The following is a 25,913-nucleotide window of genomic DNA, read 5'->3' as shown; positions in this document are numbered from 1 at the left end:
TCCTTTCACTTACTCTCGTCTTATATTGCTGTATCACTAACTTGAGAACAACGGCTAGTAGTACTCCATGCCAGCGGCTACTGGGATCTCTCAACCCCTCCCGCCATCTGCAAGTACATGTCTCCACATAAACATTCTCTACCTAGGAACTTCGAAACCCCATTTCGTTCCCGCGGGCATAAACACCTCGTTGCTATCAGCAACTACCTTCAACACAGCCGAGAGATATGATAGGCAGAATAGTAGGTCACAATACGCTCCAAGTTTTAATCCAGTGGGCGATAAAGGAAGGGAGTTGAACTCAACTCTGCATATACCAAAACCACCAGTCTCGCTTTACGCGGATAGCAGTCTGACCACTCTCCCTCCAACACTGCACTACACGCCTAGTAATTCCGTTGCGGCCTGAGCTTTGGGGTCAGGGCTTTGAACAGATTGCCTCGCCTTGACTAGGAACAGAAGCCCAATATACGGCCCAACAACAATGCGGAAGAACAGTGCAAGGATGGGATATCAGTCCCTTCCGGGATGATCAATAGGGTGGACAGCAAGGATCGTGATGTGGCGATCATGTTTAGAGCGACCTGAAGATCAGTAAGTATAGAGGGTTCCATGATGCCTTTACTTTTGGGTTTGATATCTACCAATCCTTGAACACCTGGGGTATCGATTCCAAACTCTCCATAATCCAGACTCCAAACCCATGCGCTTCCGATTTATGCAGCCTGAAAGGAATCATTCAGATACCCCACGAAACTCTCCCTGATTCTCTTTACCGGCACCGGATTCTTCCTATTCAGCCCAATAAACTGCCTCCTCAACCTCTGCAGCGCAGGCAACCCCACCGGATTCGGAGGCAGCTCAACCACCAATTCCTCCTTATCCTCCTCCCCAACACTAACCTCCCCACCCCCTTCCCCCGGATGATCCTTCGTCCAGTCTAGAATCCGATTCAGGATCATCTGCGTACTTCGATCCAGCTCATACAGGAAATCCTCGCTACTAACCTGCGGCAAGACCGTCGCCTGATTCGGACGCACCAGCTTCTTGCCCCCCTCAGCCTCTGACCCGATCAGCGCATCCCAAATCGCGTCGCCCGGCGGCGCAGCGTCGTCCCATAGCACCGTGAAGAGCGGACTATCCCAGCGCGCCATCGCATTCGGCTCTTCATACCGGAACACCAGATTCTCCCAACACGCGCTCTCATACGGTCTTTCCTCCTCCCTCGCCTCCTCCCCCGCAGCAGCATCCCGTTCCCCTAAGCGTTTCTGGTTGAGCTCCCGCGCCTGGCTCACCGGCGTCCCGACATGCACCACCGCATGCGTAGTCCGAACCGCCTTCGCCTCGCAATACAACTGGTACCTCCATCCCTTGATATAATTCCCCCCATCCAGAATCACCATGTCCTTGCTGGTCAGCACCCGCTTCACGGCCGCGTAGATTGTCGCGCGGGCATCCTTCTCCGAGGCGTTGTTCGAGCGCTCGTGCACATCCTTCGTCTCGAGGTTGTAGACGGACCGCGGGATCCCGAGGGTGTGGTCGGAGATCAGATGTACGCGGAGCCCGGAAACTGGAGACGAGGCCGGCAGCGACGAGATTTTTTCAGTGAAGTATGTGTAGAGCTGTTGGGCGCGGTGGGTTTTGCCGGATGTGGGGTAGCCGGTTAGGATTATTAGCTGGGGGCGCGGTTAGGTTAATTGTTCGACGAGGTGGGCATGCTGGAGATATAGGATACTTACAGGCATGATGTTGGTCTCGTGAATGTCTGAGGTGAAGCCCCAGGAAGGAAAAATCGTGAGGTTTGCGCGGGGTTGTGGATTTGCGGTTGTGGCCGAAGGTGGCTAATAAGCCCCACTTACCAATTGCGTCTACGGGCAATAGAGGCTTTAGCCTTTAGGTCTCTGAGAAGATACAGTGTATCAACTACATTCTGTGTCAAAATCAAAATATCCATATAGGACAAGAGGCCTGTAGTACGCGAGATAAATTCCTAAACTCTGGATCATGCCTCTGAACACCCGAACTAAAAGGCCCGGAAAACTTCCTCCTGATAAGGAGCGTCCACACAGCCAATCCCTTCAATCTCCATAAACGAACATAGGCAAGATATCGCCATCATTAAACCTGGGCTTCTCGATAGTATCTATAAGCTTCCAATTTTTCCTATACTTTGTTCTGCAGATGTCACAGCGAGAGTGTCCTCGATAATCCTGCTCGCAAACTCCGTATACTCTCTCTCTCTCTCACACTTGACATCAGTCAATGCCTGGAAATACGTAGGTGAGGAATTCCGATAACTACATTTCTGTTACATATAGGTGATGGGACTGCAAGTTGTCAGATATATAGCTAAGCGGGAAATGTATCAATGACTGAGCACACGCTGCCTGCTTAGTTCTATCCCCAGACTAGAAGTGAAATGCAGGAGCAGAGCTTTATACAACGTCAGATCTGTGAGTGCTGACAGAGAGTAGGGAGTTGTGAGGAGCGAGCTGGCTTCGTTTGCTTTCCATTGTACATCAAAGTGCTCTAGGGCCGTCGACACTTCGGATAGCTGTATGAAAAGGGGAACTATGGAGAGGAGATTTGCTATTCTAGATTCCTAGAAGGAATAAAGAGAGAAGGAATGAGCTCAGCCTTAGCTAGGGGCTATATAGCAGACAGTGGATTATACGACAGAGAGGATGGTTAGCCGGCAACGAAACCGTTTCCGAAGTGAAATAAAGCGAAAGAGGACTTGTGAACAACTGACTGTACTTTGCCGTATCTACAAACCTGTCAAAGCAGCTTCTTGATTTGTGTAAGCAAATCAATGTGTGAAAATCCCCGCACAGATCACATGCGACGGGCAAGACGATTCGATGAAAGAGCAGACAGCTAGTCGCACTGACTCCTCTACGCTCCCTGCTCGTATTTGCTGTACGAGACAGCGTCTCCTTAATTTCAGCCAGACGCAAATACGGCCTATAACAGGAGAATTATCGCAGGGCTTGGAGGCAATGCTCAAGCAATTATTCGGTCAGACCAGGCGTCCTGCGAGGCGAGCGAGGCGGCCAAAATGGGTTACGAAGATCGGAGGGGTCCTTGACCCAAGCTTCTTGCTCTTCTATTTGTTTCGATGTTCATTCAGGCCTGAATAAAGTCTGTATGTAATACTGGACGGAATACTCCGTAACAATCGTTTGAAATCGATTACCCCTCGAGGTAAGGAGGGGTAGAGGGAGGGGAAGGGCTGAGAGGAGTGTATGCAGGGGTGTGTCTAGGAATCTAGGAGTATGATTAGCAACGCATCTTCGCTGGGTCCCCTTCAGGCTTCAGTCCTGTGAGAATACTCACTGAGTCCTGACTCTCAGCCTGGATATTGCCAAGAGAAGATTGATTGATCGACGAGAGCTTCACCTATCTCTGGCAAAACAATCAAAACAATGCCGCCATGCCACCATCGAATATACCTGCGTACGCTGCTCGGTGACTCGTGAGGGACGTCGCAGCCTTGAGCTGCTCAGGCGGGTGGACATCTCCAATCAACTCCTCCACCCACCACACCACACCTCGACCCGGGATCACGCACACGCCCCGTCATAGCACACGACGCCCGAGGAGCCATCTCCGAGATATGATCAATCGAATCCGATGAATGATACAGTACAGTACAGTACTGAGCTCGGGGCATATTGGGAACAGAGTCGAGAACAAGAATGGGATAGTAATAGAATGAGCTCTTTGAGGGATTTTCCATCAGATTAATGGCGAGCCCAGGGTCCAACAACCCCAGCGGGCACATGGAGCGGCCCGGCCAGAGGGGCGGGAAAGAAACAAGTTCCCGCTCCTCGCTGGGTTCGGAGGTGTTACCGTTAGTGCGGGAGATTACTCCGTATTATGACGATTGTCACTCGATGCATGGCATTGCATGGCATTGCATGAGATGGTTTACCTCCATAAGGCTATAACGATGGCCACTATTACGGAGGATTACCGTCTGATTACACGCGGATATTCAAATTCCAATCCTCCGCTCGGTGTTCATTTCGTCTGAATCAGCTGCTCCATCCTCATCCATGTCAACTGGTCAAGGCTCAAGACAACGACAACTGACTCGGCCACTCTTCTTCCTGTCCGACGAGATACCTTCGAGAGAGCGCTCTGCGGCTTCGTTCCCTTCTTCCTCTCCTCTGGTCTCTATCTCTCTGTACTGCAGGCCGCGCTGCGGTCGGAACATGTGCCAAAAGCCTGCTCTTGCACTGCGTCGCTCGAATCAGAGCGGTGCACGCGGAACGATTCGTGACGCCTGCTGCAGAAGAGAAGAGGCCACGCCCACTAGCTCCCTCGTGCTCCACTGCTCTCCGCCACTCTCCAACCAGCATCCCGGCTTGGCCATATTACCGCAGACGCTCGATGCGCAGAGGCTGTGTGGCATTGGATGCTCCGTCGATCCATTGGCTCGAGGCTCTTGCTCGCACGCAGTAAGCCCTGGTCGCCGTCAAGCGACCATTGCCAACACACCGATGCTCACACAGCTAGCCGAATAGTCATAAGTGAAGCCATTCCCCCCTTCCCCTCCACCTCAACTTTCTCCCTCTTCTCCCACAACAATAATCCCCAAGCCTTCTTCAGCCCTCTTTCCTCCTACCCCCCCCAATCCAGAAGAACGCCATACCATCATCCACTTTCAACAACACTGTGCAGCCGCTGCCGCCGCTGACAGGAGACCCATCAACCAAGATCTACACGCCGAGCCGACCACTGGAAGGGAATCATTATCTTTTTCTTTATTGTTATACCCGGATTTTCCAATGATCTGTGTCCAAACTCAACCTTGTATAAAGCCTCAGCCGGATGCCATGGCAGGATTCGACCCACAAAAGCTTTCCAGGACTAAGGCTACCGCCAGGTATATTGTTTTTTCACATCTTTATTGCTTTGCTGCTTGCTTTTCGTACAAGGTGCCGAGAATTCATGTGCTGCGAAATCAATGTTTTCCTTGTCTAGCAACGCCAGCTCCAACGTATCCGGCTTCCTCAGGACTCCATTCATTTCCGGACTTCCATATTTCCCAAGGCTGGGCCCAGAGGTTCTTTTTACGTGTTCCAGTCACGTCCCCATCAGATCAGGTGATCACAGCATTGAAATTTCACAACCCCCTGCTCCCAGCAGGTGACGGCCTGGGTAGGTATGGCCCTCAGAAACTCCTGGTCTCCATTTTATGTTATTGGCCATTTTACTCCGGATAAACCCAGGATATTCCATTGGCCGCTGGATTTGTGTCTGCCATGACAAGGGGGCCTTGTCAGGATATGTTCCGTGATTCCCATTGTGATATATATCAGCTGTATCACGTGCGACTAGGACTTCCGTTCTTTGCCCTGGATCGAGATGTGAATCCGCAAGCCCTGTTGCTGACACATCATGGCTATAACCTGCCAACTCGCCTTGAATTATACCATGGGTCCCTTTTAAACCGTCACTAGGTCGCTGTCTATATGAGAGGACCGTGTCTTCCAGACAATGGCTCTCACCAAACCTTGATTAGGTTGCGTGCATCCGCACAAAGTGAAGCTTAGTAGGCAACATGCCTTGACTTGTCGACAATATCCGCTAGGAGCCTTCATGGATCATTACCTGGACTTGCCGTTGGACATGGAGCCTTAAAATTCCCAGGATCCGTCAGGAGATACCGTGGTCCAACTCATACAATACAAACGGATGATCGTCTCCAGCCGGTGACAAGGATCAAACAGGCATTATATCAATGCCATTGAGTACGTACACCTACCTGCTCAACGCCGACTAAACGTCTGGCACGCTTCCCCTTGATTGGCGCCGAGAATAAACTAACAGAATGCTTTGTATTCTCCTTGCAGGAAGTCTTGGACCATTGTGAACACCCAAATATGGATACCTTGAAGAGATGAAACTATACCTGAAAGCCTATGGATTTATGCCTATCAACGCCCTGCCATTGGACTCTCTTTTCTGTTCTCTTTTTCTGGCCTCATGGGATATACCACTCGGACACTCCTGCCCATACTCAATGGCGCTGCCTGTTGGTTTGTTAATCCACCCGAAGCTCTTTTGACTTGTCAATTGCTGACCCAATGAAGCTCTAGGACCCTCTAACGGATGCTATTATGTTGCTTTTTTCTTTCTGCTTTTCATTTCATTTGTTCGGGGTTGCACTTGATATAAAATGGGGTCTGGACAGCACACTAACCTAAACCCTCTAGCGGCTTTAACCTGACAAATGATTCTACCTTCGTCCATGGAACTCCTGGAATTTCTTTCCGTCAGACAGAACCTATCCAGGGTAACAGCAGCGGATCAATCTGGCCCGGAACTGGTGAAGGCTCACAGTACTTGCACCAAGATTCATTATCCCAGGGAGGGAATGCACAAAATGATTTCTCTGATTCTTTCCATTCTTTTGGCCAAGCACCTGGCCGAAGTGTCCCAAGGACCATGTGGAATACCGGGCTACTGCCTGCCGGTGAAGAAATGTCACGCTATCCATCTCAGGATTCAATAGGAGCCGCCTCCCAAGGGACCACTCATTCGTCCTCCTTATCTAACTCTTATGATCAGACTGGCTCTGTGGGAATGTACCCCAGTGTCTCACAGATGTCTTTCCATATGTCATACGCTAGATCAGATGTCACAGGCAGGTCACCCAGCCCTGATAACTCTGCTTTATATACCCCAACCCAGGTGGATCTTCAGGCCTTCGAGAGCTACCCATATGGGGCTAGCGAGGACATTTCGGGGAGCCATCCTCTTTTCCACCGGAATTCTGATGTTGCATTGACCTCAGGACACTCATTCAGTATGTATCCTACTACTGAAGATGACGCATTTGCGTCCACATTGGCCTCTGCGCACCTGCCAATCACGCATGATGGAATCTACAATCCCAATGGTATGATGGACTCTCCAACCGTATGGACAAATGGCCCCAATTTCCTGGATTCGCAAAGGTCGTCTCCTGCACTTGACGACTGGACTCTCCCTCCACCACATTTGACAACTTCTACGAGCAGCAGCCCTTTGGACTACTCACCCAGTCTTGAAGGTTTATCGCCAAGGTACGTTCAATGCGTCCCGGATATGGTAATGCCGCCTCCTTACAAGACCGATGACAGAACCGTGAGAAAGCCTATTGGCCCGAGACAATCTAAAGTCGTTAGCGATTTGGCATCCAGAAATCGTAGTCTGGTAGAGACATCCGAGACTCCCGATGAGTCTCTAAGGTTTGTGGGCCGCTCCAGCCTGGAGGTTGACAATAATGCCCGGGACCATCCCTATTACCACAATGTGACTCCCCAAGCCGATGGGCTCTACCACTGCCCATGGGAAGGCAAGCCGTCTTGCCAACACAAGCCTGAGAAGCTCAAGTGTAATTACGAGTATGAAACTTTCCCATCTCTCTATTTCCATCCACAACGCTAACCGCATCGTCTCTATTAGCAAATTCGTGGACTCTCATCTGAAACCCTACCGGTGCAAGGAATGTGAGAACTCCCGTTTCTCTTCCACAGCCTGCCTCCTTCGGCATGAGCGTGAAGCCCACGCTATGCATGGACATGGCGACAAACCATACTTGTGCACGTATGAGGGCTGTGAGCGCAGCGCCCCTGGGAATGGCTTTCCTCGCCACTGGAACCTCTGTGACCACATGAGGCGAGTGCACAATGATCCAGGACCCTCCAAAAGCAGCGCCAGCGGATCTCCTCCCCCATCCGGTGGGACCGTACGAGGAAAGAACAAGCGCAAGGCTGATGCCACTGAACCACCCACTGAGAAGCCAGTGAAGAGAGTTGCCACGCCTCCTGCGGCGGCTCGTGAGCCGCAGGAGCCCAGCCTGGTTTCTCGTTACCATTCGAGCAAGCAAAAACTCCTGGAAACCATGAAGCAACTCCAGGATCCTAGGGATGCTAACAATATGGCACTGCTCCGCAATGCAAGCGATTGCCTCAAGGTAATGGCCCAGACCACCCAGCGCCTCAATTCCGCTCCTGCCACGAGCCTGAACTTGAGCCAGAAATCCTCTGGCTGAAGGAACAGACAGTACGATTGAGAAGGAGGATGATTGTGAGGATGGCGTGGTTACGACTTCTGTCTGGTCCACACCCTCAGATATCCATCCTGATGTTCAATCAATGAAAGGAACCCACCCGGTATTTACGGCTCAATTCGATCCTAGACACACCGATATGAGTATTGCGGACCCCAGTACGCATACATGCATACAGAAGGAAATCGACAGTCAAAGTCATGAAATCAGTCATGCATCCAAGCCACCATATGGAGGATGTTATCGATCCCGCACCGAGATCATCCCAAGGACATGACCGGATACATAGGCACCCGAGGATCCCGCTGCATGGAAGCGCTGTGAGGCACTATCCCAGGACCTTCTTTTTCTTCGCCCCGAGGATAGATGGGATGCATGAAGATGGACTATTTCGAGATGTTGGGGAAGGATAACCCGAGTTAATTTGTGTGCTTCTTCTGCTGTTGCTGCGTTATTAGCTTTTACTTATTTGTTTGTTTGTTGGATATATAAAATGTCGTTTTTTGTTGAAGTGTTCAAGTGGGTGATCTGATAGAGATTATACTATGCGATTTACTTGCTTTGAACACCCCTATCTACCTGCATCCGCTTCGAGCGAACAAACTGATCCCATCAAACCACCCCATCTCGCGAATCTTAACTTCCGGCACCTACCTACCCACCTATCTGTAACCTCCCGTGTGCCAATCACAACTCACGTCCTAGAGTCCGATCTCCTATCCTGGTATCGTATCATAGATACATATTTCAGAGCCTAGGTCTAGATCTGCATGTATCAAGTAAGATAATTAATTAATTACCAATACTTCTCTCCTGCCTGTTCCGTGGAGATATATAGATAGTTATTAGAAGGTCGTAGGTGTATGAAAAGAAGGGTACGTATCATCATTGCATAGCATAGCATAGGTGCATAGAGAAGTCAAGATCTATCTACATTATGAATATTATGCATAGATACTGTCATTAATTAAAAAATCATTAGAAGTGAATTAATTGCCGTGAATATTCAGCTATTACGTCCAAAAAGGAAAAAAAAAGGGGGGGCTTTATATATACTCCGAAAACCCCGGGAAACAGCACCAGAGAAGAAGACACGCTCTACAGCTTAGTCCCAACCCTCCATCCCACCTTCACATATGTCTCGACATTATGCACCGTCGAGTTCCGGACCAGATCTGCATCCAGCACGATCTCGCCCCGCGGGTACAAGACAATGACTGTACTCCCACCATAGTAGAAGGCGCCTAGACACTGGCCCCTCCTTACCTGCGTCCCGACGGTATCTGCACCGTTAACGTACTTGATGCTACCTACCAGCATAGCGCCCACGGCCACAATCGCAATTGGAGCCCCGGTCGTCGACCGCTCGAGCGTCATGACCGAGCGCCGGTTCTCGCAGAACACGTCGAGCGTCCCGGGCTCATTGATGGCTTGCGGATTTACGGTGTAGTAGGCGCCGGGGATCTCTTTGATGCCTCGCACGGTGCCGGAGACGGGCGCATGCCATCGGTGATAATCCTGGGGCGCGAGTCTCGCGATGACGAGAGAGCCGCCTTCAAATTGCGCCGCGAGCTCGGGGGAACCGAGCAGCCGCTCGAGAGTGAAGCCGAAGCCTTTGATCCAGTATTTGGTGGCGAGGTCGACGCTTGGGAAGGCTGTCAGGCGGCAGTCAGCTGGGGAGGAGGTGACGAGGTCGTTGTCTGGCTCTGCGATTGGGCGGGCGGATTCTTTGATCTCACGTGCGAAGAACTCGTTGAATGTGGCATAGTCGTTGGGGTCTGGCTTCACCATCTCGGAGAGCGTGGACTCCAGCTGGAAAGACTGAATGAACGGAATGATGTGCTGCTTGCTGGCGGGGGAGTCGTACTCTGCGCCCATCTTCTCGCTTTGGACTTTAAGCAGGCTGAGGGTCTTCTTCCAGTGCAGGATGTTCTCTTGCGCGCTGCCGTAGTAGAGAAGATGCATTCCCACGCGCACATAAATGCTCATAGCTTCGAATGTCTTCTCCCCTGTTTGGCGGTCCATGACATAGTTCCCAAGGTGGAACTTGTTCTCGACGGCTTCAATTGTGCCATGCGGGAGGTGTCTGGAGAGCCACGAGTGGGATTCTTGCGTGACGGAAGAGCCATGAATGTGAGAGGTCGGGGGTTGGTTTTTGTTCTCAGCACGGCGGGTTAATTCCTGAAGGGCGCCGGCGCTGGCATCAAAACCCGCATCAGTGAGAGGATGAGGCTCGTAATCTGTTTGTGCGTAAGAGACCGGCTTGTCCATGGTGATAGCTGGATAGTCTGTAGTCGAGGTCAATACAGCAAAAGGAGTAGTTGGTATAGCAAAAAGAATGAGAAGCTGGAACCTGCAGCATGTGGGAATCCTGTCATCTTCTACTCTGATGAACCCCTCTCTCCTGGGGCTGACTGTACGCAGCGTACAGAGCGCCAGCCAACAGTTGGTTGGCAAGGTCCATTGTAACCAGAGCTGATGTCAGAGTACTGGGGTAACTAGTAGATAGATGCGCGGCTTCGAGCACAGGGGCACCCAAACAAGCTTCCTAGGCAGGGCTTCTCATAGGTGAACAAGTGAACTCGGGTGGTTGATCATTGTCTACGGAGGTAAGGTTGGCAGCCTCACCTAAGGATCGTCAAGCTGCTGACTCCTGAGGCTGCCAAAACGACCGCCACAGCCTCGCCTTGTCAAGCCACATATTTACTTTCCCGTGACCCTGTCGGATCTCATCCCCAAACCCTCGAACATACCCATTTCCCGCTCAGCACAGTGAACATGGTCAGGCACCCACGAGTAGGAGGCTTGCCTCCAGATACGACGGCCATAGACCTGTCACGCATGCTTGCACGCCTTGAGAACATTCTCGTTACTCCGGATTCAGCTACAGAGACCAAGTTGCGAGCGTCAAGCTATGAGCGGGAGAAGGTTGGCACTGTAAGCTTTCTTCTGCACAGGGTTTAAAACATGTCTGACCGGCGGGATAGAATCTCGAATATGCGCGGTCACTCCTTCTACGACTAGAGCAAGATGCACTTAGAATAAAGATTCAGTCCAAAAAACAAGAAGCGCAGGCCGATCTTGTACGGCGGCGAGAAACGCTCCAGATGCTGAGCGAGCGACTACGAGAACTCAATGAGTTGGGAGCACACCAGCTAGAGGACGATGAGAGTTCGGAAGGCGAGGATATATTAGGGGAGGAAACTCCGAGCGATGAAACGGAGACGGATGATCAAGATTCACAGAGTGACGCTCCTCCACCTACTACTACAGCTACGCAAGATATACCCCGGACGAGAGACCCAGAACCGATTAGCACAACACCTACAGCACCCATAACACAACCCGAACCCACATCCAACCTCCGATCCCGAAATCGGCAAGCCGAAAAGGAGAAAGCAGAGCTGCTCTCAGGGACGTCCACCGGTCTCTCAACCGCCACAACAGAAGCCCTTCTGACACACAATCGCACCGAACAAGAATCCCTCACCAATTCCCTTTTGAACATGGCGCAAGCTCTCAAGGCCTCCAGCCACTCGTTTGCCTCTTCCCTCGAAGAGGAAAAAGACATTTTGAACAGAGCGACAGAGGGACTGGATAAGAATGAGCTGGGCTTGGAAGCTGCGCAGCGGCGGATGGGGTTCTTGAGGAAGTATACGGAGGGTAAGGGGTGGTGGGGGCGGATGATGATGTATGTCTGGATTGCGGGCTTGATGGTGATAGCGTTGATTATTGTCTTTGTTTTACCGAAGGTAAGGTTCTAGGTCTGGTTAAGGGGCGGAGTCTGGAGCTTTTGGAATCGACCATCGATGGAGAGGGGATTCGGAGATATGTTAGATATGGACATATTTTGATACCAGGTGGTAGATGACGATCTCAGGAATTACGATCAAAATGCTAGCTAGATACCATGAATATGCCGGGGTTCTGAAGAAACCTTATTCTACTACGTAATGACCCTCTACGGAAAACGACTAAATAGCTGTTGTGTTAACTGATGAGGATAATAATTTGAATGTTATCGAGCGGTCAGATCCTCCCAAGTATGTCCAATCCTTGATATGGATGAAGAGAATAAAGCTGGACGCCATTTTCCGCAATGCTGTACCAAATCCATGCAAAGATAAAGATGTGTGTTGCGATAAGCTAGAGGAGAAGAAGGACACGAATGTCTTGAGGTGAGCTTGGTGTCGGTGAGAGAGGACGGTGAGATGCTGCGGGTGCTGGTGTTAGGTTATTGCTGGCATGGCGGATTGGGGGGCCAGAATAAGGGGCTGAGGGGCGTACAGTATAGTGTAGAGAGATAGATAGGTTTACGAGCAGCCAGAATCAGGAGAGGGATGGGACGAGATAGACATTGGGGAACCGTTCCCCATTTCCCCCGTCTCAGAAGTATGCTCGCTCCCAAACCCGTCCTCAGCCTCAGAGCCAGTATCATGCACCTCTTCTGACTTGACCTCATTATCTCTCCACGAAGGTGGATTCTTTCCAGGTGGTAAAGCACCCACAGGACGTCCGAGTTTTGGGGCGTTGTAACGAAATTTTTCAGGATCTTGGAGAAGCCCGTCTAATCGATCGTCCCATTCAATACCTGTGATGTTTTTAAACCATCCCGTAAAATCAGAATACGCTTCGAAGAAAGTCTTTGGATGACACTCGGTGCGCCAATAGGATGGGCGGCGGCCGGGACTGGTGAGCTTGGCTCCAGCCATATAGTGCGATGGTTTGGCATTCGATTCAAGGAGCTGTGGGTTGAATTAGATACAACTGTCCTCGCTCTGGTATATGGAAGAACACACGTAAATAGTATACTTCTCTGACTTAACTTTGCCATCCGTGTTCAGCCGGGTGCAGACCACTTCGTACTCAAATCCTGTCTGATCACAATAGACATGGTTGAGCTCTGATTGCTTTCTCGTCAGTCATTAGACCAAATCCAATAGCAATTAGAAGGCTTACGGTTATCAACCAACTCGCAACTAGCTTTCATAGCAGCTCCAAACTTCAGTCGGCAACCCTTCTGTTCCTTCAAACTATCATTGACTCTCTTGAGGACCTTGTTTAGAGTATAATCTTTCTCGGGCCTGCATCTCTTCTTCGAGGGTTTGCAGACAAGGCAGTCCTCCAGCCAGTCCTTGTTAACAATGTGGCATTGCTTGCCGATAGCTAAAGCCCTTTTAACTGGAAATTTATCAGTATATGGTAATTACCAGATTTATGGAGACATACTCTGATCTGTTTTCTTCTTATAATGCTCGACGGTACATATCAAGTGAGTAGTGTTTGCTGATACCTCCCTCTCATACTGCCCGCCATGAGCCTTGATCCAGCCTGCCATTTGCTCGTGGGCCCAATTTTCTCCGAAGTCTCCAGAGAAGGAAAATATTTTCCCGCGGAAGATTTGCTTCATGGGTTTGGAACTCTTGGATTTGGACTTGCGTTCTGTGACAATGTTGGTTGCGACTTTCTTGGAGGCTATGTTGCCGTTGCTTTTGGAACCCTTTCTTGCAGCCATGATGACCCTGCGTGTAAGACCTTTAAAAAAGGCTATTGTAATTTCAAAGTAGAGTCGAGTGACGAATCTAATTGTCGGAGGGGCTTTAATAATGAATAGATGTGATGGAAGACAAGGGGGTTGTTGAATATCAGATTGATATAGTAAGTGAACACGTGAATAAATAAAGCGTTTGTGCAGTTTTAAAGATGTGATCCAGATGTGTAGTTGGAGTCGTATCCTTGATCAGTAGAAGCTGATTACCCAATATTGAGAAAGTGAGTAGAGAAATATGTTGTGCAGGGCAGATATCAATACCAAGAGCCAAGTCCAGCGCGGTATAGATCAAGATTAGTAAATGTGGAGGATAAAGTGAGTGGGGAGCTATGCTGTCAATGGGAAACAATGATGCAAAGTCGTGTCCTTCAAGGTTTGGCTGATCAAGCTCAAAGGCTATAACAGCGTAAACCATGCAACGAAGATCTTGTGTTAAAATTCTGATAAATATTTTTGTTTGAGAGGAGAGATTACCTCAAACTCTAGATAATGTGTAAGATAAAAGCAAGAGTAAAGTTGAATGGAGTACGATATGGTAGATGAAGAGCGCAGTTGGAAATCAACGATTCACCATAGAGGAAGGAGAGGTGGACTTACAACAATGCCCAGAATCTAGTTGTCCTTGACAGAATGTTAAATCGAGCAACAATGGTATGATAGGTGTTGAGCAGTGGCGAAAGTTGGATGATAACCTCCAAATATATTGGTGGATGGAAATTTGAAGTGCTAAGCCACTAGGTCTTGGGAAGAAAATCATGATACTTGAGAAGGTAGGTAGTTGATATCCAGAGAATAAGCAAGAACGAATGAGAGTAATGAAATGTACATATGTAGCACATGGCGAACTTTCGAACTATTGGTGTTGACAATATTTCGGGCCCGACTATGATATCCTCGGGCGAGCCCTAGCAAGGAAATGGATGTCGAGACCCTCCATAACGCTGCTCGCTATGGTTCCATATTCCCTAAAAGCTAAAAGCCAAACTTGAGATACAGGCACTGGCCAAAAGAATTAGCGACATAGACATAGGTTTATCCTGGAACCAGAGTCCTTTGTAGCATTGTCACCAGAATACATCGCGTAACCGAGCCATAAAAAGGGGCAAAGGAGTAGGAAATGAAACTTCCACATTGCCCTTGTAGCTCGGTCCTCTTAAATTCAAAGTCAGCTAATTGAAACATTGATCGGTATAGTAATTTCTTGAGGAGTGAGACCAGCCAGGAGATTTCACTTGTTTGGCTTGGTTGAGATATGTTTCCGCTTGTGAGGTCGGGAGTGTAGTATAAGGTATGAAGTCCAGGAAGTTCTCATTGCCTATTTACGTTACCTAACGCTCTTAGCTGCTTTTATGAAAGCCTGAATCTTCGCCACGCTTTGAACCCCATTTTCCTCAACACCGCTGCTTACGTCGACGCCAATGATCCTGTCGCCTAGAGAACCAGCTGCTCGTACAACGTCGGCCACATTATCTGGGTTTAGTCCACCTGCAAGTACTACCCTTAAACCCTGGTCCTTTGTGAGTGCTGTTTTCACTTCTGTAATGTCTAGTTTCTGGCCAGACCCTCCAGTCGCAGAATCCAGTAACGGTACAGTGTGATAGCCCCTCTTTCCAAGACCAGGCTGACCGGGTTTGAAACTTCGAATAACAGGGACAGGGATAAGATTGGCCCACTCCAATGGCTCATCTCCGTGGAGTTGCACAATATCCAGGTCATAGGCTTTCTGTAGCTCCAAGACCTCCTCCAGGGGTTGATTCTGGAAGACGCCGACCAGCAACGGTCGGTGACTTGAAACATTTGAGGCAGCATTGGCGAAGAAGTCTGAGGCCTGGCTGCTTACCCGATCAGACACTACTGTTCCGGTGGTTACTTGTGATTGATGAACAGCTTTTGATATCGCAACAGCGTCCTTATAAGGGACATGTCTGCTCCTTCCGGGAACAAGGATCATGCCAATCAAGTCCGCACCAGCCTTGATGGCCTCCAACGCAGTTTCTGCCTTTCTTGTTCCACAGATCTTCACGAGAAGGCTTCCAGGCGCTGATTTTGCGACCGGCTCTGATCCTCCAAGGAGCTCACGGATAAAATTGGCAGTATCTCTTGCTCGCATGAGAGCTTCGCCCACAAGAACTGCGCCAACACCATTTTTCTGATATGCTACTACATCTTGAGGTCCAGAGATGCCACTGAGTGCACACACAATAGTCTCCTTGGGGACCTGGCCAAGTAGTCGACTCGTAGTTTCAAGGTCGACTTCAAAGCTTGTGAGATTTCGGTTGTTGACCCCAATGACCTTGGCGCCAAGCTTGACAGCTATCGACATCTCATCAGCTGTGTTGACCTCCACCAGCGGTTCCATTCCAAGTGATCGAGAATAGTGATATAATCTTGTCAAAGTAGCTTCATCCAGCATTTTGACTATCAGCAGAACTGTATCGGCGCCAGCCAACCTTGCTTCTAAAATCTGATACTCTTCGAAGATAAATTCCTTACGCAATACTGCCGGGCGATTGGGCATTCCCTCAAGAGCCTGTCTGACAGCGCGAAGGTCGTCGATACTTCCTTTAAACCATTCAGGCTCAGTAAGGACGGAAATCACGCTTGCGCCAGCCAGAGCGTAAGTTCTCGCTTGGGCTGGAGCACATGCTGATAATGAAATGACACCTTTGGAAGGAGAGGCTCGTTTAATCTCAGCCATTAGTGAAATAGGAAACGGGGATTTGCGAAGACGCTTTTCGAGTGGTATAAGAGGAGGTGCAATATCCAAGTCATATGCAGCTTGGAGGTCACTAGGCCTCTGGGATGGAATCTCTTTTTGTGCTGCCACTGCTAATTTTCGGTGCGCAAAGATCTTCTCCAAAATGTTCTCTTTCTTGCTCTCTTTTGCTCCATTCGAAACTTGCTTGGCGTTGCTTGCGGCCTCCTTTTGTAGTCGTTCGTTCTCCGCCCAAGTTCCTCCTTGCATTTGCAGAAAATTCTTAAGCATGACACGGCCTTCTGCTGTCAAAATACTCTCGGGGTGGTATTGAACGCCCTCTATTACATACTCCTTGTGCCGAACACCCATGATGACCCCCTTGCCGCCATCTACGCCTGATGCGATCCAAGAGGATACTTCTAGGCATTCCGGAAGAGTGGGATGTGTTCCCGCAAGAGAATGATATCGAGTGACAGGCAGGTCTTGAGGTAGGTTGGCGTATACGCCTTTCGAATCGTGGCGGAGTGGCGATGTCTTCCCGTGCAGGATCTCTCCAGCATAGCTCACATCTCCTCCGTATAGATCTAGTATGCATTGCCTGCAACAATTATTAGTACAGAACCTCATGTTGCGCGGTTTGTGTCACTAACTGTCCCATACAAACCCCAAGTATAGGGATCTTCCCAGCAAAGTATTTGATCGCATCTCTGCTGATTCCAGAGTCTGTCTTGGGGTGACCTGGGCCTGGACTGATGACCAATTGGGTCGGGCGCAGCGCCGCGAGCTCTTCTATACTGAGCTCATCATTTCGGTATACTGTGACAGATGCGCCTTCGAGCATCAAATACTGGTAGATATTCCAGGAGAATGAGTCAAAATTGTCGATCAAGATGACATTCGAAGCATTGGCAAGAGGTGGCACCGGCTGCGGTTGCTGCGGAGAGTAGTCGATCAAATCAAGGGCCGGCATCTTGCTTGAGGAGACGTGTTGTAAAAGCACTGTTGTGCATTCCAATTTCAACAGTGTTGATGGAAGTTGACTCCGAATGATTTGCGGCGGGCGGTATTGACGAGGCTGGCCCACGCACCCCTGCAAAAAAAATACAGGAGGCGAGAAGTGAGATCGCGAAACCTCAGTCGCGTCAACTACCTAGACAAAAAGCCCAGCCCAGCAGCAAAGCTCCTTATCCCTCGTCGCAGAGCCCTTCTCATGCTCCAGCAAACGGCATACCATACCAGTCTGGCTTGCTGAGCTTGGCAGCAATGGTTCCAATACCGGAGTCCAGCTATTTCCCAGCTCTGGACAAATGCCTGACTGGAGACCAGCTCCTCATGTGAGTATATCTGTAGCTCCTGTGCCTGGTAGAAGCTTCTAACAGCCAGATAGCTCCTGGAAGACAGCTGCCTCTGCCATATCGTGTGCCGATGTCTCCCAAAGCGAAGGCAATTCCACAATTGAGCAGTTTCTTTCCAATCCAGATGTCCTAGAATTACTAGCTCATCCATTTAACGCCTTCCCTGGACCATCCCAGCAGACCAAGGCTGCTTTCGAAACCAAAACCTCCGCCATCAATGTTACCCCTTCATCGAGCGCACGATATGATATCAAGGAGATCAAGGAGGATGCATTATGGCTGAGCAAGGAGGCCACAATCGACGAAGTCTCGGCGCTGAGGGTGGTAGTTGTGGAGTGGCAGTCCCGCACATACGCGCAACTTCTTGATCGTTTTTCAAATGAGGAACTTGCAGGCATACGAGATGCAGCAGGTCAGAGCCAGTCTTCCCTACCAGTGCCATTATTATCCCAAGGAGAGGATTCAAAAGCCCTGCAGGCAGCCTTTGAGACCAATGACAGCCGCCAATTCCGCATACTTCGTACATATCTTTCCGAGAGACTGCATCTGCTAAAATGTGCTGATATGCTGCTTCAAAAATATGTATACCAGGACGCACAGAATTCTGGGGATACTAAAGGCAAAGCACGCGAAGGGGCTGTTTCAAGGCTGATAGAAATTGGACAAACCCTGGCTAGATCGACGCCGGGAGAATCCGAAAAGTTTATCCTTGAGTGCATTAAAGGCGTCGAAACCAGTCTCAAAAACGCCGAGACTGGAAGTGGGTGGTATAAGGAGAAGGGCGGGCGAGAAGAACTCGAGATCGAGTGGATCAACAATCAGATCACGGAAGCAACGCTCACAATGGAGATCATATTTCAAACTCTTGACATTTCAGAAGCTATCGCCTCATCCAACACGGTCCTTGCGTGGCTTGGCCTCGTTACCAAGTATGGATTTTTTGATGGTTTTGCTACCGTAAGAGCCCCTGTCTTCATTCAAACCTAGCAGATTTAACATTCGGCCACAGGATGAATTATCCACCCAAGCTTTGATCTCACCATTGCAATCAATCACTGCAATCATCTCCGTATCAATTTTGAGTGTTGGAATCTGCCTCGACTACATACAGAATCCACCACCAGACGTTAACCCGTCTCCTGATGCACCAAATGATGCCCCTTACATACTAAATTCCACAATAATCCCTCAGATACACAATATGTTGATGGATATAGCAGACAACCTACCTGTGAATGCGGGGCCTCTAGTCCTTGGTTGGAGCGTTATCCTACAGGGGATAAGATTGCGGGTTGACGACACCAGACTTAGCCAAGAGGGATATGACGAAGAGCTCCTTCGCATTGATCGTCGGTCATCCGACACAAGCCAGAGTTTGTTGATTCGTGACCCGTACGAGGACGCTGTGACGGAGATCAATAAAGGTCCTGCAGAAGATCCTATTCAACTTCTTGCGCTGGCTGCTGTGAATGGGAGCCGTGTTTTCGAGGTCCTAGCTGATCTTGGTTTGCGGCTTGGGGATACTTCACACGCCTATTTCTCGAATACAGTTGGTGCAAAAATGCGGATGGTCATCTTAGATCTCATACGGGGCAGTAGTGCTGTCGGGTACATTCCGGAGGTTGTATCAGCCGCTTTGTCAGCTCTTACTGGTGGTCAGAACTATTGGGATTTGGCAGATGCGCGACAACTTCGGAAGGATAATGACCCTCTGTTCATGTTTCTTGATGATGAAGAGCTGGTTTCGACTCTTCTCATATCTGCCAGGGCAAGGTACCCCTTCGAGTCTTTGCCTTTTCTAAAGATTGTCCGCGCACTCGCAGCATGTACAACTTGTTACGGCGGGGAGGATTCCAAATCAGTAATCGATTTCCTGGAGAAGATCCCCTCTTTCACACATGTCCTCCCTGCCGACTTTTCAGCATACGAGACAACGCAGGAAGAGGATAATAATAACTCTATTCGACTTACAACACCGTTTCAACTCTTCGAGCCTCGAATGAAGACGCTAATGGGCCTACAAGATCAATCATCGCTCTGGAAAATGGATCAAGACTTCTGTATCCCAGCTGGAACTTACGGTCGAATGGTGTCCGAGTCTAGACCAAAAGTAGCGTATTGGTTTCATGAATACTCTGGGTTTAAATACCTTGGGAAACTATTAGAGACCTACTTGAGCGCTGGAGACCAACTCGATACCACAACTGGCGATATGGCTGATAGCGATTCGGTCGCTGAGATCATTGGACTATTTGCCACCCTACTCCTTAGCATTTCAAAAGCATCCAATGACCAGAGTACTTCAAAAGATGAAGCCCTGCGTATATTGGAGATTGCCAGCTTGGGCTTGAGTCGCAATCGGGATATCACATCCGTGATATTTGATATTTTCGAAGAAGAGCTCCAGAAACAATCTACTAGTTTTGGATCCGACGTACCGTTGGAAGTGCTCACCAGCTGCGTTCAATTTATACATGCTTTGACTCCGTTCACTCCAGGACGTGTTTGGCCTCTCATAGGCCGAAGTGGGCTCCTGGATATTCACCGTGGTGGTGGCAAACTGTCAAGCATCGTAGGAAGTGTCGAGTTGGTCTCTGGGCGTTATGATTTCCTATATTCATGCACTCGGTTACTCGAAGCTCTTGTGGAAGATTTTGTAACCAATGCACTTAATAGGAAATTCCGTTCAAAGGCTTCGGCTCGATTTGTCAATGGGGAAGTGACGGGGGCTGGAGTACCAGACCAAGTTCTTGCAAAGATCCTGCTATCATTTACTCGATACCTGGTCGATGTTTTTGAAAGCTCCAGCACGTGGAAGTTTGTGGAACAAAACGACTGCAGGCGTCTGAGCAAGACCATCGCCAAGACGTTTGACAGGATCCTTCACTACGCCTACGGCCTCGAAATCTCGGCATCTACCTCGAAGGCTTCGGAATCTATTTCCAGTGTATCCGAACCGATGGCGATGATGGGGGCTTTGTTGCCAGCTGCGTCACATATCACTGACAGCTTTTTGTCAACCTCCTCCGGCACATTGAGATTCCAACCTCTTCTGCGAACATTTTATGATGGCTTCAATGCCCCATATTCCGCCTTGTTCTTCAACGAGAACCGCTTGTGCACAGAGCAAGTCACTGCTGTTTTGTCATTTTCAAAAACTCTCTTGCGTGTCAGTGTCTTGCTTGACAGACCCACTTCTCAGCTTGAAAACCAGCTGTTCAAGGTATCCCCGCTTCTTGCTCGTCTCTATGCTGTCGATGATGGGTACCGAATACCAGTAGTTGCCCTATTCGAAAGCTTGATTGTCAGTGCTTCAAATAATACTGCTGAACCCCCGTCGCTCCTGGGAAATCTTGGTCCACGGAATTCGAAGAACTTTCTTCAAGTACTATCGGATCTTGACAAGCCGCTATCCCGAGAAGATAACTATCTCTCCATCATGCATTTTGTATCCATGATCGTGAGCAGTCGACAGCAATGGTTTGCGAATTACCTTCTGACCGGCCGGTCGTCGAGATCTGCGCTCGACGACAAATCCAGTGGCAAGGATTCAGGTGCATTGGACAAACCGTTCTTGAACACAGCACTTGACACGCTTTCAGCTATCAACGATTTACCCAAACGCAAGGTCTTGGCCACACTTGAGTTTGTCACTCTAGCACATAACTTTTGGCCCTGGGCTACTTATGACTCTCAAAAGCACGCGGACTTCATCAAATCTATCTCAGAATTTGTTGGTACTCTGAAGCCAATTCAACCTTCTACGACGTTGGAGGGTTCAATGGATTCTTGCTACCAAACACGAATTGCTGCGTATGCCGCCGAGATCTTGGCGATGCATCTATTTCATTCGAGACAGACTGGGAAGTCATCAGTGACGAAAGACCTAATATCAAATATTAGTTATTTCACAAGGTTTGCTGTCGCCGTCCCAAACTACAATTCGTCACTCCATGCCAATCTGAAACGCAATTTCGAGTCTCGATACTCTGGGTGTAAACTTGCGGATTTTCAGAGAACGGGCTTGGAGACCCGTGAACTAGGCCGAGATTATTTCTACAGCCTCCTTTTGGCTGATAAAATGCTCTCCTTTGACCCAGCTTGGAGGAAACCTTCTGGCTTTGGATCGGAAGTTGCAACTGCTAATGTCAACCTGTCCCTCGTCGACGCGCAAATTGTATGTATCCCCAGAATTTTGCAGCTGGATCCCAACTAACATCTTCCTAGGCACTGCTCCATAGCTGGAAGTACCTAGCTGCGGAGCTCAGCAGTAATATTGCAACCGAAGTTGAGCTGCAAAAGATTTTAGCGAGAGTGGCATGTGACTGCCTGGTCTCAAACAGAAGAAGTCAAGGATCAGAGGAAGTCTTTAGAAGGCTGACTCAGACAAGAGCCGACTTGGCGCTCATTCTTATACAGCGCTTATTGGAAGCTAGGTCTGCTGTCCCTGAGATGCAGAAACTTCTTCCTACCATTTGGGAAACAATTCGTCAATCAGACCTTACATTCGACTTAGCCCTTAGTGCAGGCAATGCGTCCTACTATAGGTCTCTACTAAAATTGCTCTTCCTTGGCCTTCGAGTTCATGCGGAAAATCAAGGCCAGCAGCAAAATACAGATGTTGACTTCCGCGCCTCGATGCGGCTTGTTGAAAAGAATGACACCATTTCAATTGTCCTCGACATCCTTTACCGGGTAGTTGCAAATGGCCTCCGCGATCTTGCAGCTTTCATCCACGAAAAGCCAGCAGAATCATCTCCCGCGGATCTTGCCCTAATCACAGCCATCCTCCAAACATGTCTACGTATTCCAGGCATCGACCTTTCCTACACTACGATTGTCACGACGTTCGTGCAAAATGAAACAGCACGAGTAGCGACTACTCTGTTCACTTGGTCGGACAGTCTAGCCATAGACGGTGATCCCATATATGGCGAGCTCAGTATCCTCTTCCTCCTTGAGCTCTCTACTGTACCAACTATGGCTGAACAACTTGCTGTCGACGGCGTGCTTGGCCATATTGGGGCAGCGAACATCACATCGTATCTCCGGCGCACAAATGTGAGCCCGTTTGCTGAGGGCGCTGGATTTCAACGTTGCTACAGCATATGGGTACGAGGCATTCTTCCTCTACTGCTTAATCTTCTTGATGCAGTAGGGGCCTCCATCGCTTCCGAAGTCGCCGTCTTTCTTATGCAATTCCCCAATCTTCTTGAACAAGCCTCACAAGCTTTCGATACACCGGAACTCTCACGAACCGTAACTCGAACTCAAACCAAATACATCACTTTGAGTATTTGCTCTGAAATCCATACACTGTCTCTCATAATGTTCATCCTTAATGGATATCGAGAGTCGACGCCAGGCTTGGAGATTCCGGAGGTGAAGTGGGACGCAGGTGCTGTGTTGGAGAATGTGGAGTTTTGGCTAGGGTCCAGGACGGTGCTGAGGGAAAGGATATTGCCAATGGGCGATAAGGATGTATTGTTGTTCAAGAAGAAGGCTGAGGGTACGGATGCGACCAATCGATTGGAAGAAAGGGTGGTAGGAGAGCTATGCGGCATCAGAGATGTGCTTAGTGGTGGGGAGCCTTGAGAATATGGCCTTCAATGACTTGTCTGGCGTTTAGGAATGGGCTGAGAAAAGATATGGACATTTGGCAATTTCTGAGTATTGGGGATTGAGATGTCAGATAGGAGATACCATGAACTGAGAGCTGTTTGATCACCTTGGCGTTTCCCCCTATATGACTTATACGGTGTAGTCACGGTTTATATTCAAAGGACGGTTCAATTTGAATTACCGCCAGGAGACAGTGTCGGAATCGCGAACAAATCGTAAACACCTTACGCGCTTACCTACCTGTATAGCCTACTAACAACCTACTTCCGCCCCCCTCCCCCCCCTCTCCTTCTGCCTGGCTGAACTAGGTCATATGACACGGTATAAAGGTGTTACATATAGGTAGTGTTACATAACTTTAGTTACGTAGACTAGGTAGGTAGGTTAGAACTAGCCACACCTTTTTATATATACGTATATATATAGTATTCTATACCCTCTATAATCCTTAAGTAATATAATTATATCTATTATAACTATAATATTAGATCTACTTTTTAATAGCATTCTTCTTCCTAACATCGTTCCATCCCATACCGCATGCGAAAACACCACAGCAAGCAGCAAGAGCAGCAAGAGCAGCAACAAGGTAAAATACATGATCAATGCTATCAGCGTAAGCTTTCAGAACAGCGTTCAAATCGCTGGGCTGTACAAGGCTGCGGTATCCCGTAGCCCCCGCGTTGATGATGGCTTGTGCATTGACGTCCGGTGCTCTTTGCGCCAGCTGCTTCTTTAAAGTCGCCTCGAAAATGACGTTGTACAATGAAAGAGCAATAGCGGGTGTGAGAGATTGGCCGAAAACCATGAAGGCCATACCAGAGGATAATTCTGCTCCGGTCGTGACGGCTTGGATAGCGTTAACTGCCTGAGGTCACATGTGAAGTTTACTTAGCAAGAAGATACTCGTTAAGCATCCTTAGATATGTACGAACCACTTGCAATCCTGCACCTGAGCCAATACCGCCTATGATTTGGAATCCAACCCACTCTCCAGTTGAACTGCCAGGTTGAAGCAACGAGTATAAGCCGCTGGCCGTCGATAAGAGGACTGTGCAGAAGAACGCCAAAGGCATTACGTAGCCAATTTTTGATACTATTATTGTCAGCTACAAGTAACTTATAGGTAGGTATAGATATATGCGGCATACTTATAAACCCAGAGGAGGCAGCCGTGACCAATTGGGGCAGGATAGTTGGCAGAAGATAAACGCCACTTAACATGGGACCCGCATTATTGATAGCTTGGAAATAAACTGGAAGGAAATAAATGCCGCCGTAATTCGCTGACATGAGAAGGCCTTGATAGACTCCTGATGTCCAGACAGCGGTTCGACCTACCATTGCAGGCGGCAGCAAAGCTCCATTTCCTTTGCGCCAATTCCAAAGGAACCAGACAACGAAAGTGGCAGCGGAGCCGCAGAAGAGGCCAATGACGCGTGAGGAGTTCCATAGAAACTGGTTGCCGCCGTATTGGAGGGCTAGGAGTAGCTGCAGAACCGCAGGTGCAAACAAAACAAAACCTATGAGGTCTAGTTTATGATGCAGCTGGCGGAGCACTGTCATAGCAGGAGGTTTGACCGTCTGTTGAGGAATGCGGAGGAGGATAATCGCAACGGCTGCAACAGCACCGACAGGTAAATTTATATAGAAGCCTGGACCTGTTAGTATTGATGCGGACTCGAGTAAATACATGCAACCATAACTCACACCAACGCCAATTACTATAGGATGTAATTGCACCCCCGATAAGTGGTCCAGCTACCAGTCCGAGTTGATTGACTAGGTAGATATGGTCAGCGGAGACGTGGCATGCATCTATCTGGCATGGTAGACTCACATCCCATTGTCATGCCCAGCAAAGCTTCGTATCAACAATGTCAGCGCCTATTGTAAGATGTAGAAATTGCTCCTATGCGAACGTACCTGGACGTCTTTCCTTGGCTACACAACTAGAAATTATAGTGAGTGCGCCAATTATTATTCCTGCAGCGCCGAAGCCAGCTACAGCACGCCCAACTATGAACATAGACGAGGAGGCAGCCGCCCCGCAGAGCAAAGAACCAAGCTCGAAGATACTAAAGAAGGTGAGATAAGTCCACTGTTTCCAGTTAGAAACGACCCCATTCAAGATTTTAGCTATGTCAAACCTTTGTGTTGAAGTGGGTATATATCTTGCCTGTCAGGAGTTGAGGGGCCGCACTTGAGTTCACGTCAACACTTCTGTATCCAACAGAGTCGAAGCCCCAACTCACCTGCCAAACATATAGGCACTAGCGTACCAACCAATATCTGGAAGTGAATGGAACCTGTCGGTGATGCGCGGAATTGCCTAACAATCTGATCAGCTCCAGGACTCGTACGCAGATGGACACTTGCAGACGACTCACAGTGCTGACAATCAAGTTGTCCAAAAGCATAAGAAAGCAGGAGAGCGCAACACTGGCAACAACAACAGCGAGCTTTAATCCAGTGAGGTACTCAACGCCGTCATCTTGTGGATTCTTCTCGATGGGATTGCTCTGGATATCCTCTGTTGGAGGCTGAACGTCCGGGGATATGGCCTTGGTGTCATCTTCGTTCAAGGAGAGCTTAGATGGAGGCTCTGAGTCGACCATTTTG

The 25,913-nt window shown here is 49.1% G+C and overlaps 8 protein-coding genes across 8 annotated transcripts; 3 read left to right on the top strand and 5 right to left on the bottom strand.

Annotated features, from left to right (window-relative positions):
* Positions 1 to 716: 716 nt before the first annotated feature.
* On the bottom strand, positions 717 to 1,745 carry M430DRAFT_24935 (hypothetical protein; the record flags this gene model as incomplete). Its single annotated transcript, XM_024865163.1, has 2 exons — positions 717 to 1,676; positions 1,740 to 1,745. The coding sequence occupies 2 exons, from the start codon at positions 1,743 to 1,745 to the stop codon at positions 717 to 719; spliced, it is 966 nt and encodes a 321-aa protein (XP_024723689.1).
* A 4,249-nt stretch (positions 1,746 to 5,994) lies between these two features.
* Positions 5,995 to 8,047, top strand: M430DRAFT_15827 (hypothetical protein; the record flags this gene model as incomplete). Its single annotated transcript, XM_024863333.1, has 3 exons — positions 5,995 to 6,047; positions 6,225 to 7,397; positions 7,459 to 8,047. The coding sequence occupies 3 exons, from the start codon at positions 5,995 to 5,997 to the stop codon at positions 8,045 to 8,047; spliced, it is 1,815 nt and encodes a 604-aa protein (XP_024723688.1).
* Positions 8,048 to 9,059: 1,012 nt separating this feature from the next.
* M430DRAFT_32926 (hypothetical protein) lies at positions 9,060 to 10,622 on the bottom strand. Its single transcript, XM_024866257.1, has one exon. The coding sequence runs from the start codon at positions 10,334 to 10,336 to the stop codon at positions 9,164 to 9,166; it is 1,173 nt and encodes a 390-aa protein (XP_024723687.1). The 5' UTR covers positions 10,337 to 10,622; the 3' UTR covers positions 9,060 to 9,163.
* Positions 10,623 to 10,816: 194 nt separating this feature from the next.
* On the top strand, positions 10,817 to 12,040 carry M430DRAFT_114495 (hypothetical protein). Its single transcript, XM_024861560.1, has 2 exons — positions 10,817 to 11,002; positions 11,053 to 12,040. The coding sequence occupies exons 1-2, from the start codon at positions 10,844 to 10,846 to the stop codon at positions 11,827 to 11,829; spliced, it is 936 nt and encodes a 311-aa protein (XP_024723686.1). The 5' UTR covers positions 10,817 to 10,843; the 3' UTR covers positions 11,830 to 12,040.
* Positions 12,041 to 12,378: 338 nt separating this feature from the next.
* M430DRAFT_15824 (hypothetical protein) lies at positions 12,379 to 13,580 on the bottom strand (the record flags this gene model as incomplete). Its single annotated transcript, XM_024863332.1, has 4 exons — positions 12,379 to 12,810; positions 12,865 to 12,968; positions 13,025 to 13,246; positions 13,295 to 13,580. The coding sequence occupies 4 exons, from the start codon at positions 13,578 to 13,580 to the stop codon at positions 12,379 to 12,381; spliced, it is 1,044 nt and encodes a 347-aa protein (XP_024723685.1).
* Positions 13,581 to 14,940: 1,360 nt separating this feature from the next.
* M430DRAFT_55909 (hypothetical protein) lies at positions 14,941 to 17,341 on the bottom strand (the record flags this gene model as incomplete). The annotated part of the gene is made up of 2 exons (XM_024868570.1): positions 16,965 to 17,341; positions 14,941 to 16,912 (listed from the first exon to the last, which is right to left on the bottom strand). The coding sequence occupies exons 1-2, from the start codon at positions 17,282 to 17,284 to the stop codon at positions 14,941 to 14,943; spliced, it is 2,292 nt and encodes a 763-aa protein (XP_024723684.1). The 5' UTR covers positions 17,285 to 17,341.
* Positions 17,342 to 17,469: 128 nt separating this feature from the next.
* Positions 17,470 to 23,497, top strand: M430DRAFT_114489 (hypothetical protein). The gene is made up of 4 exons (XM_024861559.1): positions 17,470 to 17,648; positions 17,702 to 18,626; positions 18,679 to 21,846; positions 21,897 to 23,497. The coding sequence occupies exons 1-4, from the start codon at positions 17,578 to 17,580 to the stop codon at positions 23,262 to 23,264; spliced, it is 5,532 nt and encodes a 1,843-aa protein (XP_024723683.1). The 5' UTR covers positions 17,470 to 17,577; the 3' UTR covers positions 23,265 to 23,497.
* Positions 23,498 to 23,781: 284 nt separating this feature from the next.
* M430DRAFT_96323 (hypothetical protein) lies at positions 23,782 to 25,909 on the bottom strand (the record flags this gene model as incomplete). Its single annotated transcript, XM_024869951.1, has 9 exons — positions 23,782 to 24,159; positions 24,227 to 24,387; positions 24,443 to 24,946; positions 25,002 to 25,073; positions 25,132 to 25,155; positions 25,218 to 25,392; positions 25,442 to 25,493; positions 25,547 to 25,623; positions 25,682 to 25,909. The coding sequence occupies 9 exons, from the start codon at positions 25,907 to 25,909 to the stop codon at positions 23,782 to 23,784; spliced, it is 1,671 nt and encodes a 556-aa protein (XP_024723682.1).
* Between the last annotated feature and the right edge of the window lie 4 nt (positions 25,910 to 25,913).

The sequence above is a fragment of the Amorphotheca resinae genome (assembly GCF_003019875.1).
Source record: "Amorphotheca resinae ATCC 22711 unplaced genomic scaffold M430scaffold_2, whole genome shotgun sequence".
Taxonomy (NCBI): Eukaryota; Fungi; Ascomycota; class Leotiomycetes; order Helotiales; family Amorphothecaceae; genus Amorphotheca; species Amorphotheca resinae.
Note: the sequence above shows the minus strand (reverse complement) of the source record. Positions and strands in the feature narration are given on the sequence as shown.

What these genes read in the sequence shown, in the direction of transcription:
- M430DRAFT_32926 (XM_024866257.1), bottom strand. Translation starts at nt 10,336, where the DNA reads ATGGACAAGCCGGTCTCTTACGCACAAACAGATTACGAGCCTCATCCT.
- M430DRAFT_114495 (XM_024861560.1), top strand. Translation starts at nt 10,844, where the DNA reads ATGGTCAGGCACCCACGAGTAGGAGGCTTGCCTCCAGATACGACGGCC. An exon ending in AGCGGGAGAAGGTTGGCACT is followed by an intron (nt 11,003 to 11,052) that starts GTAAGCTTTCTT and finishes CCGGCGGGATAG; the next exon opens with AATCTCGAATATGCGCGGTC.
- M430DRAFT_114489 (XM_024861559.1), top strand. Translation starts at nt 17,578, where the DNA reads ATGGTTCCAATACCGGAGTCCAGCTATTTCCCAGCTCTGGACAAATGC. An exon ending in TTTTTGATGGTTTTGCTACC is followed by an intron (nt 18,627 to 18,678) that starts GTAAGAGCCCCT and finishes ATTCGGCCACAG; the next exon opens with GATGAATTATCCACCCAAGC. An exon ending in CCCTCGTCGACGCGCAAATT is followed by an intron (nt 21,847 to 21,896) that starts GTATGTATCCCC and finishes ACATCTTCCTAG; the next exon opens with GCACTGCTCCATAGCTGGAA.